Source organism: Manis javanica, chromosome 9 (genome assembly GCF_040802235.1).
Source record: "Manis javanica isolate MJ-LG chromosome 9, MJ_LKY, whole genome shotgun sequence".
NCBI classification, from domain to species: domain Eukaryota; kingdom Metazoa; phylum Chordata; class Mammalia; order Pholidota; family Manidae; genus Manis; species Manis javanica.
The window spans coordinates 109,286,261-109,301,417 of NC_133164.1; the positions used below are offsets into that span (position 1 = coordinate 109,286,261).

The 15,157-nt window shown below is 35.0% G+C and overlaps 1 protein-coding gene across 4 annotated transcripts in view; it reads left to right on the forward strand.

Annotated features, from left to right (window-relative positions):
• Positions 1-15,157, forward strand: part of WDR7 (WD repeat domain 7) — a 354,103-nt gene that overhangs the window by 206,341 nt on the left and 132,605 nt on the right. For all 4 annotated transcript variants that reach the window (XM_073213119.1, XM_073213120.1, XM_073213121.1 and 1 more), the window contains one exon: positions 2,111-2,332. In XM_073213119.1, the coding sequence (XP_073069220.1) occupies positions 2,111-2,332 (222 nt within the window). The remainder of the gene's footprint in view (positions 1-2,110; positions 2,333-15,157) is intronic.

Here is a 15,157-nt window from a genome sequence, read left to right on the forward strand (position 1 = left end):
AAGTATTTTTTAAGAATCTGAATAACTATTTATTTCCAGCAAAACTGATCAAGAAAGGCATGAAAAGCAACATTAGAGAAGGCACAAATAAACAATATTTAAAAGAAACCATAGCAACTGATGCAATTGAGATATTATAATCATAGTAGTATGATTTCACATCAATAAATTTTTCAATTTAGATTAAATAGATAGTTCTTTCAAAACTGTAAATGGTCAGAAATGACTCGAGAAGAAATAGAAAGCCAAACTAAAGTAACTATTAAAGAAGATGAATTGATTATAAAGAATATCCCTTCCTCCACCCTGTTCCTTCCCTTCTCTTCATTTCCTGCCCCTAAATCTAGGAGGGGACTGTCCTGAGACACACGCCCTGATAACTCTAGAGGAGAATTTTCATCCAACTTCAAGAATCCTTCAAGTGGTTTTAAGAAGTGGAGAAGAAGGCGGGAGAAGGAACGTTACTTAACACAGTTTTTTAGGCTTGTATTAAATTGCTACCAAGGCCTGACAAGTATAGTATATGAAAAAAAAATTATAGTCCAGTCTCATGATCATAAATGTAAAAAACTCTATAGCAAATTTAGTTCAGAGTCTATTGGGCTGCTTATCTATCTACCTACCTAGCTATCTGTTGATCACCATCTGTATGTGTTATATGTACATTTATAACATTTAACATTTCTAGTAACATTGATATGGTTATATAATGAATAAATTAAAAAGTATTGAATAAGATCAGGATTGTGGTGACCTCTAGGGCATGAAGGAAGGATAGTGAGGTCAGGACACAGTCTATAGTGGACTTTAGTTATGGCCATATTAGTATTTTTTCAATATGTTAATTATTTGACAAAATCTGAAGCACCTATGGAAAAACAGTAGGATTTTTTAAGGTTGGGAAAAAATTATTAAGAAGCAGTGTTTGATATATTAGGAATGTAATTTCTCATTGTCTCCTATTTATTGACACTTTAACGAAGACTTGAAATTGTTTTGCATTACGTTCGGGGTATCATGCTGGTGTTTCTTCTGAATATGAAGTTATGCTGGGCTTTGCCCACGTTCTAAGTACTTCTTCAAATGGCTGGTTGTGCTCTGCATTCTGGTCCATCTGAACAAAACATTCACCCTTTGCCTCCTCTTAATTCCCTGTCCCTGTTACTGCCTGGAAAACTCTTGAGTCTAAACTTCATCATTTCCTCCTTTGTGAACAGGCTCTTCTTTTCTCATGCACTAGCTTCTTGAAAACCTGGACCTTTTATTTTCATGTTTATAATTTCATGTTTATAATTCCCTGGCCCAAAGGAGATGCCCAATAAATATTTGTTAAATTAGTGCACCAACTAGTAAATGAGTTAATGAGCAATCTTTTTTAAAAAACCTATCTTTATTGAGATATGATTTATTCATAAAATTCATCCTTTTAAAATGTAGAGTTCAATGATTCTTAGTATATTTGGTGTTGCAGATACCACTATAATCTAATTTTAGAATATTTCATCTCAAAAATCCACTACTCATTAGCTATCATTAACCAGTTCACCCTCATCCCAGGCCTAGGCAGCCCTTAATTTACTTTCTGTCCATATAGTAAGTGGAATTATACAATATGTGGTCTTTTAATGACTGGTTCCTTTCCCTTAGCATAGTATTTTCAAGGTCATCCATGTTGCCACATGCATCAGTACTTCATTCTTTCTTATTGCTGAGTAATATTTTTACTGGATGGATATACCATATTTTGTTTACCTATCCATCCGTTGATGAACATTTGAGTTGTTTCTACTTTTTGGCTATTACAAATAATGCTGCTGTGAACATTCATGTACAAGTCTTTGTATGCACATTTGTTTTCATTTCTCTTGTGTAGATACCCAGCAATGGAATTACTGGGCTCTATGGTAACTCTATGTTTAGCTTTTTTGAGGAACTGCCAAACAATTTTCCCAAGATTCATGCTTTTGCATGTGGATAACCAGTTGTCTCAATGCCATTTTTTGAAAAAGGCTCTTCTTTCCAGAAAGAGCAATCCTGAATGTCTTTCTAACAGTATGTCTTTTTTATACTGATGTTCTTTTCATTTATATTCTTCTGTTTTGGTTTTCAGGTTGCTTATCAAGTGTCCCACAAATGAAAAAGATTTCCACATCTTATGAGGAAAGACGGAAGCAAGCTACTGCTATTGTTTTACTGGGAGTAATAGGAGCTGAATTCGGTGCTGAAATTGAACCTCCTAAACTGTTGACCAGACCTCGAAGCTCTAGTCAAATTCCTGAGGGATTTGGTTTGACTAGTGGTGGATCCAACTATTCACTGGCCAGACATACTTGTAAGTTTTAAAAGTCCTCATGCTGAGCTACTGCCTCTTAGTACATATTATTTGTTAACAAAATCTCAGAATATTGTGTGTGTGTGTGTGTGTATTATGCATATATACATATATACACACACCGATAGACATATGTGTATATACACACATATATTACACATACATATTTTTAAAAGACTATGAATGAGGAATTATGAATTACATTTGTAATTTTAAAAATAGTCCAATAACAGTTTTTAAATGACTAAAAATTACATTCATAGCTCAAGATACGTCTTTTATACTGATGTCTTTTGGTTCTTCCATGTTGGAATTCTTTTAGGTAAGGTCAGAATGTTCCTATCATATTGCAGAATCATTTCTAATAAATTGTGTCACCTTAAGGACCAAATATAATCCTACTGAATATATCACAAGATAAGTCTTTGTAAAACAAATTATAATGTGTTCTTTTGGGTTTGTGGCCTTTAAGCAAGTAAAGAAGATATATGTTACTTTGTGAGTTATGACAGCAGAGAACTTCACTGGAAAATTGTCACATATTCTTGCCATGAAACCAAGGAGCCATATTAGTGGCTTTTATTATTAAAGGCCATATTAGTGGCCATACATATTAGTGATTGGTAATCTCTTGATCTCTTTTGACATTGAGAATCAGAGTCATAATAACAATACCACCACCAACAATAAAGCTACTAATTCTTTGAGCATGATTTTAAGCTCTTTATATTCATAAGATCACCTAATCCTCATAATAACTATAAAGTGGGAGCCTTGATTATCTCCATTTGACACATAAGACTAATTGGGCACAGAGAGGTGCAGTTAACCTGGCAGAGATCACAGCCCTAGGAAATGGCGGGTTTTGTCTCAATAATCTGTTGGTTCCAGAGCTCTTGACCACTATGCAAACTGCTACTGTTCAATGAATGGTTTCTAGAGGAAAGGGATTTAATGACTGACAGATGTTATTACTTTATAATTTAAAAAGTACTCCCTTTTCTATCCCCTCATTTGATCTTCAAAATAGAAATGAAGACTTCTACAAAATGGCTCAGCTAAAAAGTGGTAGAACTTGGACTTGAATTCATGCTTCCTGTGACCTGAAAACCCATGTCCTTTCCAGGTTTCGCCTGTGCACATCTGCTTTCCTCCTTCTGCAGAGGCCTGCACACTGCTGGCCCCTACCTCTCACCACTAGCCTCTTCATCTTTTCCAAGATCTTCAAGATCCCTGGTTCCCATGCATACGCTCAAAGCCCACTTGCTTCAGAAAGAGCTCTTTAATTAGGCCCACCTCTGTGTGTCACTCCAGGCAACCTAGAATTTACGCATCTAGTTCCCTGTTCAGAATCTCAGCAGTAGAGTTAGAGGTTAATGACATTTTGACATGCTTTGGTCTGTTGTCTTTCAACCTCTTTTGCTCACCATCTCTCTGATGAGTATCAAAAAATGGCTAATCCTTAGCATGTTTTTATGTTGACAGCTAAAACTTTTTAAGAGTAAGTTTAAACACTTGCAAAAGATAATGATGTAAGGATTTTGTGAATATTGACATTTAAAGATACACTATTGTTGTTCTTAATAGACACAGTAGAATATTTACTATTTGATAACTATTTGATATCCATTATCATTAATTTTTTAAACACACATGACAAACTTCCCTTTAAAATCAGAAGTTTTACATCCTTGATTATTTTCCTTGAAGAGAGAAAATTTCTACCCTTATAGTTTTAGAGAAGGTGTTCATTTTGTATATTTAGGGTGCAAAAATCAGCTCCTTTGAACTACTGTATCTTAAAAACTATTTCCCTTAAAAAGTCTCAAGATGTTCCATTTTAAGGCAGTCACTTATCTTGAAAACTACCAATTTAGTCCAATATGTTTTATATAATATCTTAACATTACTCTTCTATATTTTCCTACAAGGACAGTGGGAATAAATGCTGTTTCTTTCTGTTTAAATATCTGTATATAAATGTAGGAATATCATAAATAAGTGAATTGCTGACTGATTCCATCCAAACTAGTTATTATTGGCTAGTTATAAGGCAGATTAGTTTATACCACATTATCCTAGTTACCTAGATTAGTACTGTTCCCATCTCTTTTCTAACCACAGTTTATCTTTACAAAATTCTGATATTCAGGAATTTGCTTCTGTATATCTTTCCTTTTAACTACAATAATTTCACTGCAAATTGTTACTGCTCTAACTAGAAAAAGAGGAAATGGGTTAGGAAAAAAGAAGGACTTTTTAAAGCTATGGCAGAGTAGAAATAGAGATTTTTCAAAGAGCCTTGAGAATTGATAAAAGAATAGTAGGGTGTTAGTGTACCACTATTTTAGTTTGTTAAAAGGCAGGGGAGCTGAACTACATGGAAAAAGGTCCTAAAATTTATTTCCAACTGGAGGGAAGCCCAGAAACCCTGGCCTAAGATGCAGTACCAGCTGGGAATTTGCATGGGGCCACCTCAGCTTTTCTCAGCAAGGCAAATAAAATGTACCAAAGGTTTAAAATATTTAAGTGTTTTAGAGCTAAGTTTGTTCTTTGAGCATTTTAGATAAGGGACGAGTTGTGGGAAGGGCAAGAGGTAATGATTCTTAGCAAATAATATTTATGATTATTTCATTGAAACAAGAGATTCTTCTAGAAAGCAAAAAATACTATGGAAAAATGAATGATATAGTTCTTAATAGAATCAGTTTAAAATGTGTAAAATGTCCTTTATATTTTCCTCACTTGTTATGATTACCCTATTTCCTTTTAATAATCATATTTATCAGCTTAAGTCTTGCTGTCTTGTTGGAAGCAGATGTCTAAGTATTCCAGTATCTTTCTTGGGCTCTTTTCAGTTCTGTGGAATATTAACCTGTTATAATGTCAACCTGCTCGAACCTGCTATGTGTATTGCTCTGTTGTTTATGTGGCATTTAGAATGCATTGCTACCTTTAAATATTTAGTCTTTGTGGCATCCTATTGAACAAGATCATTATTATCTTCATTTAAGAAAAGTACATTAAGGTACAATATTTGATGAATTTTAATTGTTCCATAGTTAGAAGTATAGATATGAGCTCTAACCTTCTTTGTAAAGCCATTCTGTGGAACTCATAACATCGTCAAATCCCAGTTACCCACATTGCTGGGAGGGAAGAGTGACACTGATTCCTAATTCGAAAGTCCTACTTCATTTTATAATACATTTTATACTAACTTTTGAATACATATGAACCTTTTGTGGGAGTTACACTTTACATGAAGTATTGAAATCACATATTGAAAACAAAGTTGAAGGACCCTGGAAATTGAGAGGCCTAGACTAGGCTATTCTCGTACTTTGTACCCTTGGTAAGCAAAGTATCCTCTGGGTTGCAGTTCCCTCTTGTATACAATAAAGGACGAGAACTATTCTGTCTTTAAAGCCCCTTCTGGTCCCATTAGTCTCTGCTTCTGAACTGAAATAGAAAGTATCCTAGGAAATTCACCTCTACCACCATCCCCTTTCTTCTTCATTTAGTGATGGAGCTGTCCTGTTTCATATCAACTCACTTCCATTTTTATTCTGATCCACAAAGCATTATTAGAATATTTTAGGTTATTATTTACAATGTTGCTATATAGGTCTTTTGGTTCATTCTTTCATTTGGTCTCTTCTGTGCATTTTATAATTGTGGAATTATGCTGGCACATCTGTAGTAAATCCCACTTTGATCTCTCATTAGCTTTTTGACTGTGGGCAAGTGTCATAAGTCATTTCCCTAGGCAGCAGACACTGAGACAGATTTGTGTGCAGGAGTATTCTCCGGATCAATACCTGAAGGGAGTGAAAGAAGCAGGATTGGGAAGGGCGAGAGGTTGAATTGCATATCAATTGCCTGTAAAGCTGCAGCAGATCTTAGTGAACTCGAGCTGGGACAGCCATTCAGGCTTGTCCTGAGCTGGGGCCAGGGACTCAGCCTTTGTATCCCAGTGTCATTCAGTCATTGGATCAGCCCTGAGAATGGGGTGTTACCTTGGGTGAGGCAACTCTCTTCATCTTAGCACAGAGCCTTCAGAGGGACTCAGCTGAAACCTGTCAGCTACTAACACACCAAAGAGCTCAGGGTATTGAGTGCTTCAGTTGTACAGGGGAGGAGGTGGGCATCCTCTCCAGGCTTCCACTCTGCACGTTCCTAAATTATGTGTGCCCCAGTTCCACCTTCCACCAACAGAAATGGAGAGAGGGACTACCATTTATTAACATGCTTTTACTCCAACTCCATACATATCTCTTGTTACCCTGCCATCAGCTATTTTATCTAATACCTAAGCACAAAATGAGGCACGTTATTAAAAGCTGATTATTGAGCACTTACTCTGTCCCAGGCATTTTGCTATGCACTCTACATGTATTATCTTATTTAATCTTCCAATCCTACCAAATAAGTACTTTTACTGTTAGTTACTATTTATTACATGAGGAAGCTGAAGCATGGCCCGGTGCTCACGAAAGCTTTGTAAATTAGGATTAACTTTATTTGTGTGGACAGCAAATTGAGGGCATAGGTTAAATGCTTTAAGATCATATTGCTAAACAGCATCAAACTTGAACACCTATCTTCCACCTCTAAGGCACTGTATTTGCACCATTACACATACTTGTCTTGTGTTATGAGCAACTAAGATTCAGAAGTGGTGCTGCATAAAGCGAGGGGGCAGTCACCAAGTACCAGGGCAGTTATAATGTGAACATCTGTTGACTCATCCATTTAGGGATGTGCTGAGGCCATAGAGATATAAATGTGTACAAAATCCATATCTCTGTCCTTATGAAATGGCTTGCATCTATGGTATGACATATTTCTACTAGAGAAAACAAACTTTTCCCCACAGTCAGTCTTCAGAAATACTATAAATGCTAGGGTTCCACTGTACTGCTATGATTCTTCAGCTGGCCATGATTTATGACCTCACTGACATTACTTGAAAAATGTTATGTTTATTTGCATTTGTGAAAAAGGATCCACAGATTCCATTTAATTCTTAAAATTGTTAAAAATAGATAAGAACTCCAGGATTTTGTTGGCATAAATTGCTTATTTCTTATTATGATTTTAAAAACAATATAGCCACAGCAATTAGACAAAACAAAGAAATACAAGGAATCCAAATTGGTAAAGAAGTTAAACTGTCATTATTTGCAGATGACATGATATTGTACATAACCCTAAAGACTCCACTCAAAACTACTAGAACTGATATCAGAATACAACAAAGTTGCAGGATACAAAATTAACACACAGAAATCTGTGGCTTTCCTATACACTAACAATGAACTAATAGAGAAATCAGGAAAACAATTCCATTCACAATTGCATCAAAAGGAATAAAATAGTTGGGAATAAACCTAACTAAGGAAGTGAAAGAACTACCCTGAAACTGTAAGACACTCTTAAGAGAAATTAAAGAGGACACTAACAAATGGAAACTCATCCCATGCTCTTGGCTAGGAAGAATTAATATTGTCAAAATGGCCATCCTGCCCAAAGCAATATAAGATTCGATGCAATCCCTATCAAATTACCAACAGCATTCTTCAACGAACTGGAACAAATAGTTCAAAAATTCATATGGAACCACCAAAGACCCCGAATAGCCAAAGCAATCCTGAGAAAGAAGAATAAAGTTGGGGGGATCTCACTCCCCAACTTCAAGCTCTACTACAAAGCCATAGTAATCAAGACAATTTGGTACTGGCACAAGAACAGAGCCACAGACCAGTGGAACAGATTAGAGACTCCAGACATTAATCCAAACATATATGGTCAATTAATATTCGATAAAGGAGCCATGGACATACAATGGGGAAATGACAGTCTCTTCAACAGATGGTGCTGGCAAAACTGGACAGCTACATGTAAGAGAATGAAACTGGATCACTGTCAAACTCTGTATACAAAGGTAAATTCAAAATGAATCAAAGACCGGAATATAAGTGATGAAACCATCAAACTCTTAGAAAAAAATATAGGCAAAAATCTCTTGGATATAAACATGAGTGACCTCTTCCTGAACATATCTCCCCGGGCAAGGGAAACAAAAGCAAAAATGAACAAGTGGGACTATATCAAGCTGAAAAGCTTCTGTACAGCAATGGACACCATCAATAGAACAAAAAGGTACCCTGCAGCATGGGAGAATATATTCATAAATGACAGATCTGATAAAGGGTTGACATCCAAAATATATAAAGAGCTCATGCACCTCAACAAACAAAAAAGAAAATAATCCAATTAAAAAATGGGCAGAGGAGCTGAACAGACAGTTCTCCAAAGAAGAAATTCAGATGGCCAACAGACACATGAAAAGATGCTCCACATCGCTTGTCATCAGAGAAATGCAAATTAAAACCACAATGAGATATCACCTCACACCAGTAAGCATTGCCACCATCCAAAAGACAAACAACAACAAATGTTGGCGAGGTTGTGGAGAAAGGGGAACCCTCCTACACTGCTGGTGGGAATGTAAATTAGTTCAACCATTGTGGAAAGCAGTATGGAGGTTCCTCAAAAAGCTCAAAATAGAAATACCATTTGACCCAGGAATTCCACTTCTAGGAATTTAACCTAAGAATGCAGCAGCCCAGTTTGAAAAAGACAGATGCACCCCTATGTTTATTGCAGCACTATTTACAATAGCCAAGAAATGGAAGCAACCTAAGTGTCCATCAGTAGATGAATGGGTAAAGAAGATGTGGTACATATACACAATGGAATATTATTCAGCCATAAGAAGAAAACAAATCCTACCATTTGCAACAACATGGATGGAGCTAGAGGGTATTATGCTCAGTGAAATAAGCCAGGCGGAGAAAGACAAATACCAAATGATTTCACTCATACGTGGAGTATAAGAACAAAGAAAAACTGAAGGAACAAAACAGCAGCAGAATCACAGAACCCAAGAATGGACTAACAGTTACCAAAGGGAAAGGGACTGGGCAGGAGGGGTGGGAAAGGTGGGATAAGGGCGGGGAAAAAGAAAGGGAGCCTTACGATGAGCATATATAATAAAAAACAAATAAATAAATAAATAAACAATATAGAGTTATTTTCATCTTGATTTGTTCAGCTATAATACCACTAAATGGAAACCTCAATTAGGTGCCAATAGGAATATTTTAATTCTATGAAACTTGTATTTAGAGTTTTTATGTTGTTTGCATACTGTTTGATTTTATTTTGTTGCAGTCTACTGTTGTGAAAATGAGCCTCCAAATAGTTCTGTGCCTTTAGTCATGCATGGTTTATTTAATGAATATATTAATATTGGTTGAGGTTGATATTGTAATGAATTTATTTCATAAATTTTAAGGTTAGAAAGGTAAGCAAAATCTCAAATGTTTTATCAGCAAATTAGGACAAAGTGAATTACAGTTAATAACAAAACTAGTGGTAGTTGCAAGTTATGAAAAAAAAGAGCAACAGTGAAGAGGAAAGCATCATGCCATTTCAAGGATAAGCGATGAGAAAAAAAAGGATATTTTCACTGTTCAGAAACAAGTCGTGAAATTTTGTTGCTGAGCTGCCACTCTGACGATAGAGACTCATTTCTGCTTGCTTCTCCGCACGCTTCTAACCTGACCTTCCTGGCACTCAGATAATCCTGCTTTCCTGTCTAGCTCCTTACTCCTTTACCCACCTCATTCATTCTTCTCATTGCACTAACTCAGCATTCCATGTTCTTTACCAACACTTCTCATTTGCATTTTTACCTTTGAAAATCATCTTGGCTCCAGATGCCACTTATCTTGCATTGCATAATACCTTCTGTGTTTAGAACAGTGATTTTTCACTTTGGCACTAAAATCTTACATAGAGTGTTTTAGAAATGCATGTGTCTGAGCCTTATCCCCAGAGTTCCTAATCAGAAAGTCAGGGATGGCTTTTGGGCATCTATGTCATTTTAAAACTTCATGTGTAATTCTCACATGGAGCCAGAGTAGAGAAACCCAGTAGAATATGGAATCCTATAGTTATTTTAAGTTGAGTGTTCTATGGTAGTTCTGATCATTAACCTACCTTAATGCACATTGTAATTATTCTTTATATTTTAAAATGGAAGAGATAATGAGGATTAATCTGAGTGAATAAATGACATTTATATTCCTCTCAGAGCTAATCCTTTAGATAATTCAGTCTTTTTATTATAATTTCATTTTTTTGGATAGGTTGGGATTGAATCTTGACATCACCACTCAGTAGCTGTGTGCCCTTAAATGCTTTGTGGCTCAGTTTCTTCAACTAAAAGATGGAGATAATAATAGCATCTACCTCACAGAGTTATTGTGAGAATTAAGTAAATTAATGTATGTAAAGCACTTAGAAACACCTGGCATGTAAGTATTAGTGAATGTTAGTATTTACTGTTGTTACTAGACATGTTCATAGAAGAAAAAGGAAAGGAAATAGTTCTTCTTAAAGCATCTTCTATCTACTAGGACATTTATATGTAAAAAATCTCCCTAAGAACCTTATGAGGTAGGTATTGCTATCATCATTTTATATATATGTTAGCTGATACTTCCTTAAAGTTATCTATCTTGTTAGGGATTTGACACCAGGTGCATTTTTTCCCCCAAAGCCCAACATATTCTTTTCTGATTCCTACTGTTTGCAGTAAAGTCCATTAGATCCTAGAGGATTTATGTAAAAATACACTTTCTTTGGCCATATTATTATGTGTGTGTTTAAATATAACACTAAGTATTTTTTGTTGTTGTGATTGGATGAATTACCTTGTTTCTCATTTTAACTACATCAAAGTACTAAGCTCAGATCAAATGGAAATTTTCACTACTCTTGTTTTTACTGTAAATAATTGATGTTGTATAGCAGCTTTATCATTTTTTAACTGAGATCTGACACTTGCATTATAGAACCTGTTTGGTGATGTAATCCCATCCTTGTTCTCCAAAAATAACTTTAATTTACAATTGTTTCTGTTGATTCACTACACTTACGGGTTTTAGATTACTGTTCCATAAAACACGTAAGTTGGACAAGGTTATTCTAAGGCCACTTCCATCTAAAATCACAGGGTCTATGAATTTATTAATGTGATTTACTATCATTCTAACTATAGAGTGCTCGTGTTTATTGCTGCCACTTGAACTTGCCTATCTTATTTTGATTGCTGTGCACCAGTTCTTCTCTCTGCTTTTATAGGTTCCAGTAGTCCACAGCTATGTCAAATGAAGCTGAACATCTTTAAAGTATTTTTCTGCTATCCCTCCTTATGGGTACCTCATGTCAGTTTGCCAAGCTATGGCTGTTTCTGTGTAACTCATCCTTTACACATATCCAGGTTTTTGAACTTGTGTTATGTTGAATTTAGTTCAGTATCTAAATATAACATCTGTGATAGTTTGAAAATTCTATCCTTATAGGTATGTAGTATGAAGGCATTGTAACAATTTTTTGATTTAAGACTCTGCCAACCATCCAATTGTATACATAGGTTACCTTGATTCAGTCTTCAATTTTTGTTCAATTTTAATTTCCCTGATACCTTGTCATTTGCTGCCTGAGTAGTAGATTCAATGACAGGTTTTACATTGTATTGCCAGAGGCAACCTTTATTTTTTTTGCATAGGCCACTCCTATTTCTGGTTTTTAAGTAACCTTGGTCTGAAGTTTTCTGACAGCTCTGCAAAATGGTTCCTTCACATTTGTGTCTTAATGTTTGTGTACCCAGGGTCACTATAATTAACATTTAATTCTGTAAGTTCAAACAATTTTATATAAGCAAGGGACAATAGAAAACATCTCTCCTAATCCCTTCAGATGCTGCAGAACTTTGAAGGTTCTCTTCAAAAGCCTCTCAATAAGAAGTGAACAGAAACATTTTGTGAACTTGCCTGTAGATGCCCTGCCATGTCCTCAGAAAACACAATTTCCAAGACCGTTGAGTGGTAGGGTGCCTATGTCTGCTTTATTGCTTTACACTTTGGCCTCCATGATCATATCCGAAGGGCTTCTTGGTGCTACCCAGTTCAGCTGAGAGCTGCTACAGCCTGAGTCCACAAGAGAGGGCTTTGTATGAAATCAATCAATGTAGAACTCTTTCTTTATACCTTAGGTTTTCAAAGTATGTTCAGTCAAGCCCTGGGGTTCTATAGAGCTGGCTCAGCAGCTGCTGGGGTCTTAGTACGACTTCAAGTACTATAGCACTGGTTTTTGTGTGTTTAGAAGTTGAAGTTTGTTATCGCATTGTATTTGCAAAGAAACTGCCAGTTACAGGACTAGATTCTCAAAAAACAAAAACAAAAGCTCCCCAAAACTCTGGAAACTAGAAATTATACATTCTTTAAATACTCAATGATCATTGAAATTCTTTATTTCCCTACCCACACCTAGCCTGCTTGTGGCCTCCCTCATCTCAGTTGATGATCACTCTCTCTTCCCAGTTTCTTAGAGCCATCCCTAATTCCTCTCTTCTTCTCCTATACAACATCTAATCCACCAGGAAATCTTACTGGCTATCCTTTCAAAATCTGTAAGAAATTTAGCTATTTCTTACACCTTTACTACTATTGGTTGACTGCCTTGATTTCTCACTCGGGTTACTGACAAGGCTTCCAGCTTCTACCCATATCCTCCTTATAGTGGATTTTTAAGGTGATAGCTACGGTGCTTTTAAAAACCTAAGGTAGGTCACATGACTTAAGGGTACCCAGATGGCTAGTCAGCAAGATGAATACCCAAATACTCAAAAATCAGTAGCTTTTATGTATACTAGTGGATAAAATAGAAAATGTAGAAAGTCATTAGTTTTTGAAAGACCCTTCACACTAATGAAACTCTAAAATCCAGGAAGAAAAAGATAGACAACCCAGTTAAAAAAAAAAAAAGCCTGTATAAGACTACCAGCAAGCATTTTATTATGGAAGAAATGCAGATGCCAACAAATACTCACCTTACCCAAATCAAAGGAATTAGGTGATAGGAAAAATTTACAATAAACACTTATTTAAAAGAATTTTCTTATGCTGAATGGGTATTTGTATAAAAAAATGACAAATAGACGCTCACATTTTTTAAATTGAAGATTAACAAAGATCTCAGTAATCACAGCAAGCAAAGGAAGTCCCATAGCTAAGAATAAACTTAAGAACTACAGAAGAAACTGCAATATGATACTGAGAAAAATAATATTTGAGTGAATAAAAAGACATGTAGATCTGGGATGGATAAGATTATTACATATAGTAGTTCCCAAATTAACATTTATCTCACACAAACACAATTAAAAAATCTCAACATCACTCTTTTATTAGTCAAAATTATTCTAAAATTGGTATATGCCAGAGATAAATGGAATATGTAATTTGTTTTATTCAATAAACACATATATACTAGTCACTATTTTAGGCATTTTACAAATATTAACTCATTTAACCCCTTTGAAGTATGTAATTATAAAAAGGCACTCTACACAATACTATAAAATATAAAATGTACACTTTTATGAATTGGAGTACTCAGTATCATAGAATGTCAATAAATTCAATACCATTCCAAACAAAACACCAGTAGGATCTTTGATTTTTGTTACTGAACTTGACAAGGTGATTCTCAAATTTATATGAAAGAACAGCAGGCTAAGAAAAACCATGACACTTCTTAAGAATAACAAGGTTGGAGGCATTTCCCTACATTGTATCAACAGTTGTGAATTTATAGTAATTAATGCAGTGTTATCTTGGTGCTGAACAGACCAACAGACCTATAGAACAGAATAGACAGACAGGAATAGTTCTATATAGATATAGGAGTTTGACTATATATAGATCTACCATTATAGATCAGTAAAATAAAAGATAGAATTTTTGTAAGTGGTATAGATACCATTGGCTATCTGTAAAGAAGAATAATAACATTGGATCCCTAGTGTCCATCATAGCAAATAAACAAATAAATCTATGTGGATTTGAAGACTTAAATATAAATGCTAAAAACCTTAATACTTGAAAAAGATGATAAAGGAAAATATGACCTTGGAATGAGGAACAATTCTATAACAGAAATCATTACAGAAGTGACAGAAAGCCCAAACAATAAAGAAGATGGATCAATAAAACTACATTAAAATTACAAACATCTATAATCAAAATTAACTTTAAGAAAGAAAAAGTAAAGATACAGAGAAGGAAAAGGTATTTCTAACACAAGTAAATAATAAAAGATTGTTAAACACATTTATATTTTTTTAAAATTTAGTAAGAAAAAGTTAAGTGCAGAGCAGAAAAATTTGTAAAGGTTGAAAAAGCACTTCAGAGAAGGCAAACAAGAAAGGCTAATAAATCTACGAAAAGATACTAAGCCTTATTGTCAGGGAAGCGCAAATTAAAAGCAAAATGAACTATGCTTTCTCATCTACCAAACTGAAAGCTTTGAGTCTGACATTAGCAAATTTTGTCAAGGATTTGGAGCAACTAAAACTGTTTTTGCATTTATTGTGGAGTGTAAATTGGTTTATACACTTTGTAAAGCAATTGGTTGTACTATTCCATGTCTACTTTTTGGTTTGTCTAGAAAAAGCATATGAAATGAGTATTTTCTCCAATTCTCTGTCTGGATTGACTTTTGATTACCTTAACAATGTGTTACAAAGCACACAGTTCTCTTGATTTTGGTGAAGTGCAGTTTAACAATTATTTTATCTTACAGCTCATGCTTTTTGTATTCTAAGAAATATTTGCCTATCCCAAGTCTCAAAGATTTTTTTACCCTTATGTTTCTTCTGGAAGTTTTAGCTTTTGCATTTGGGTGTAT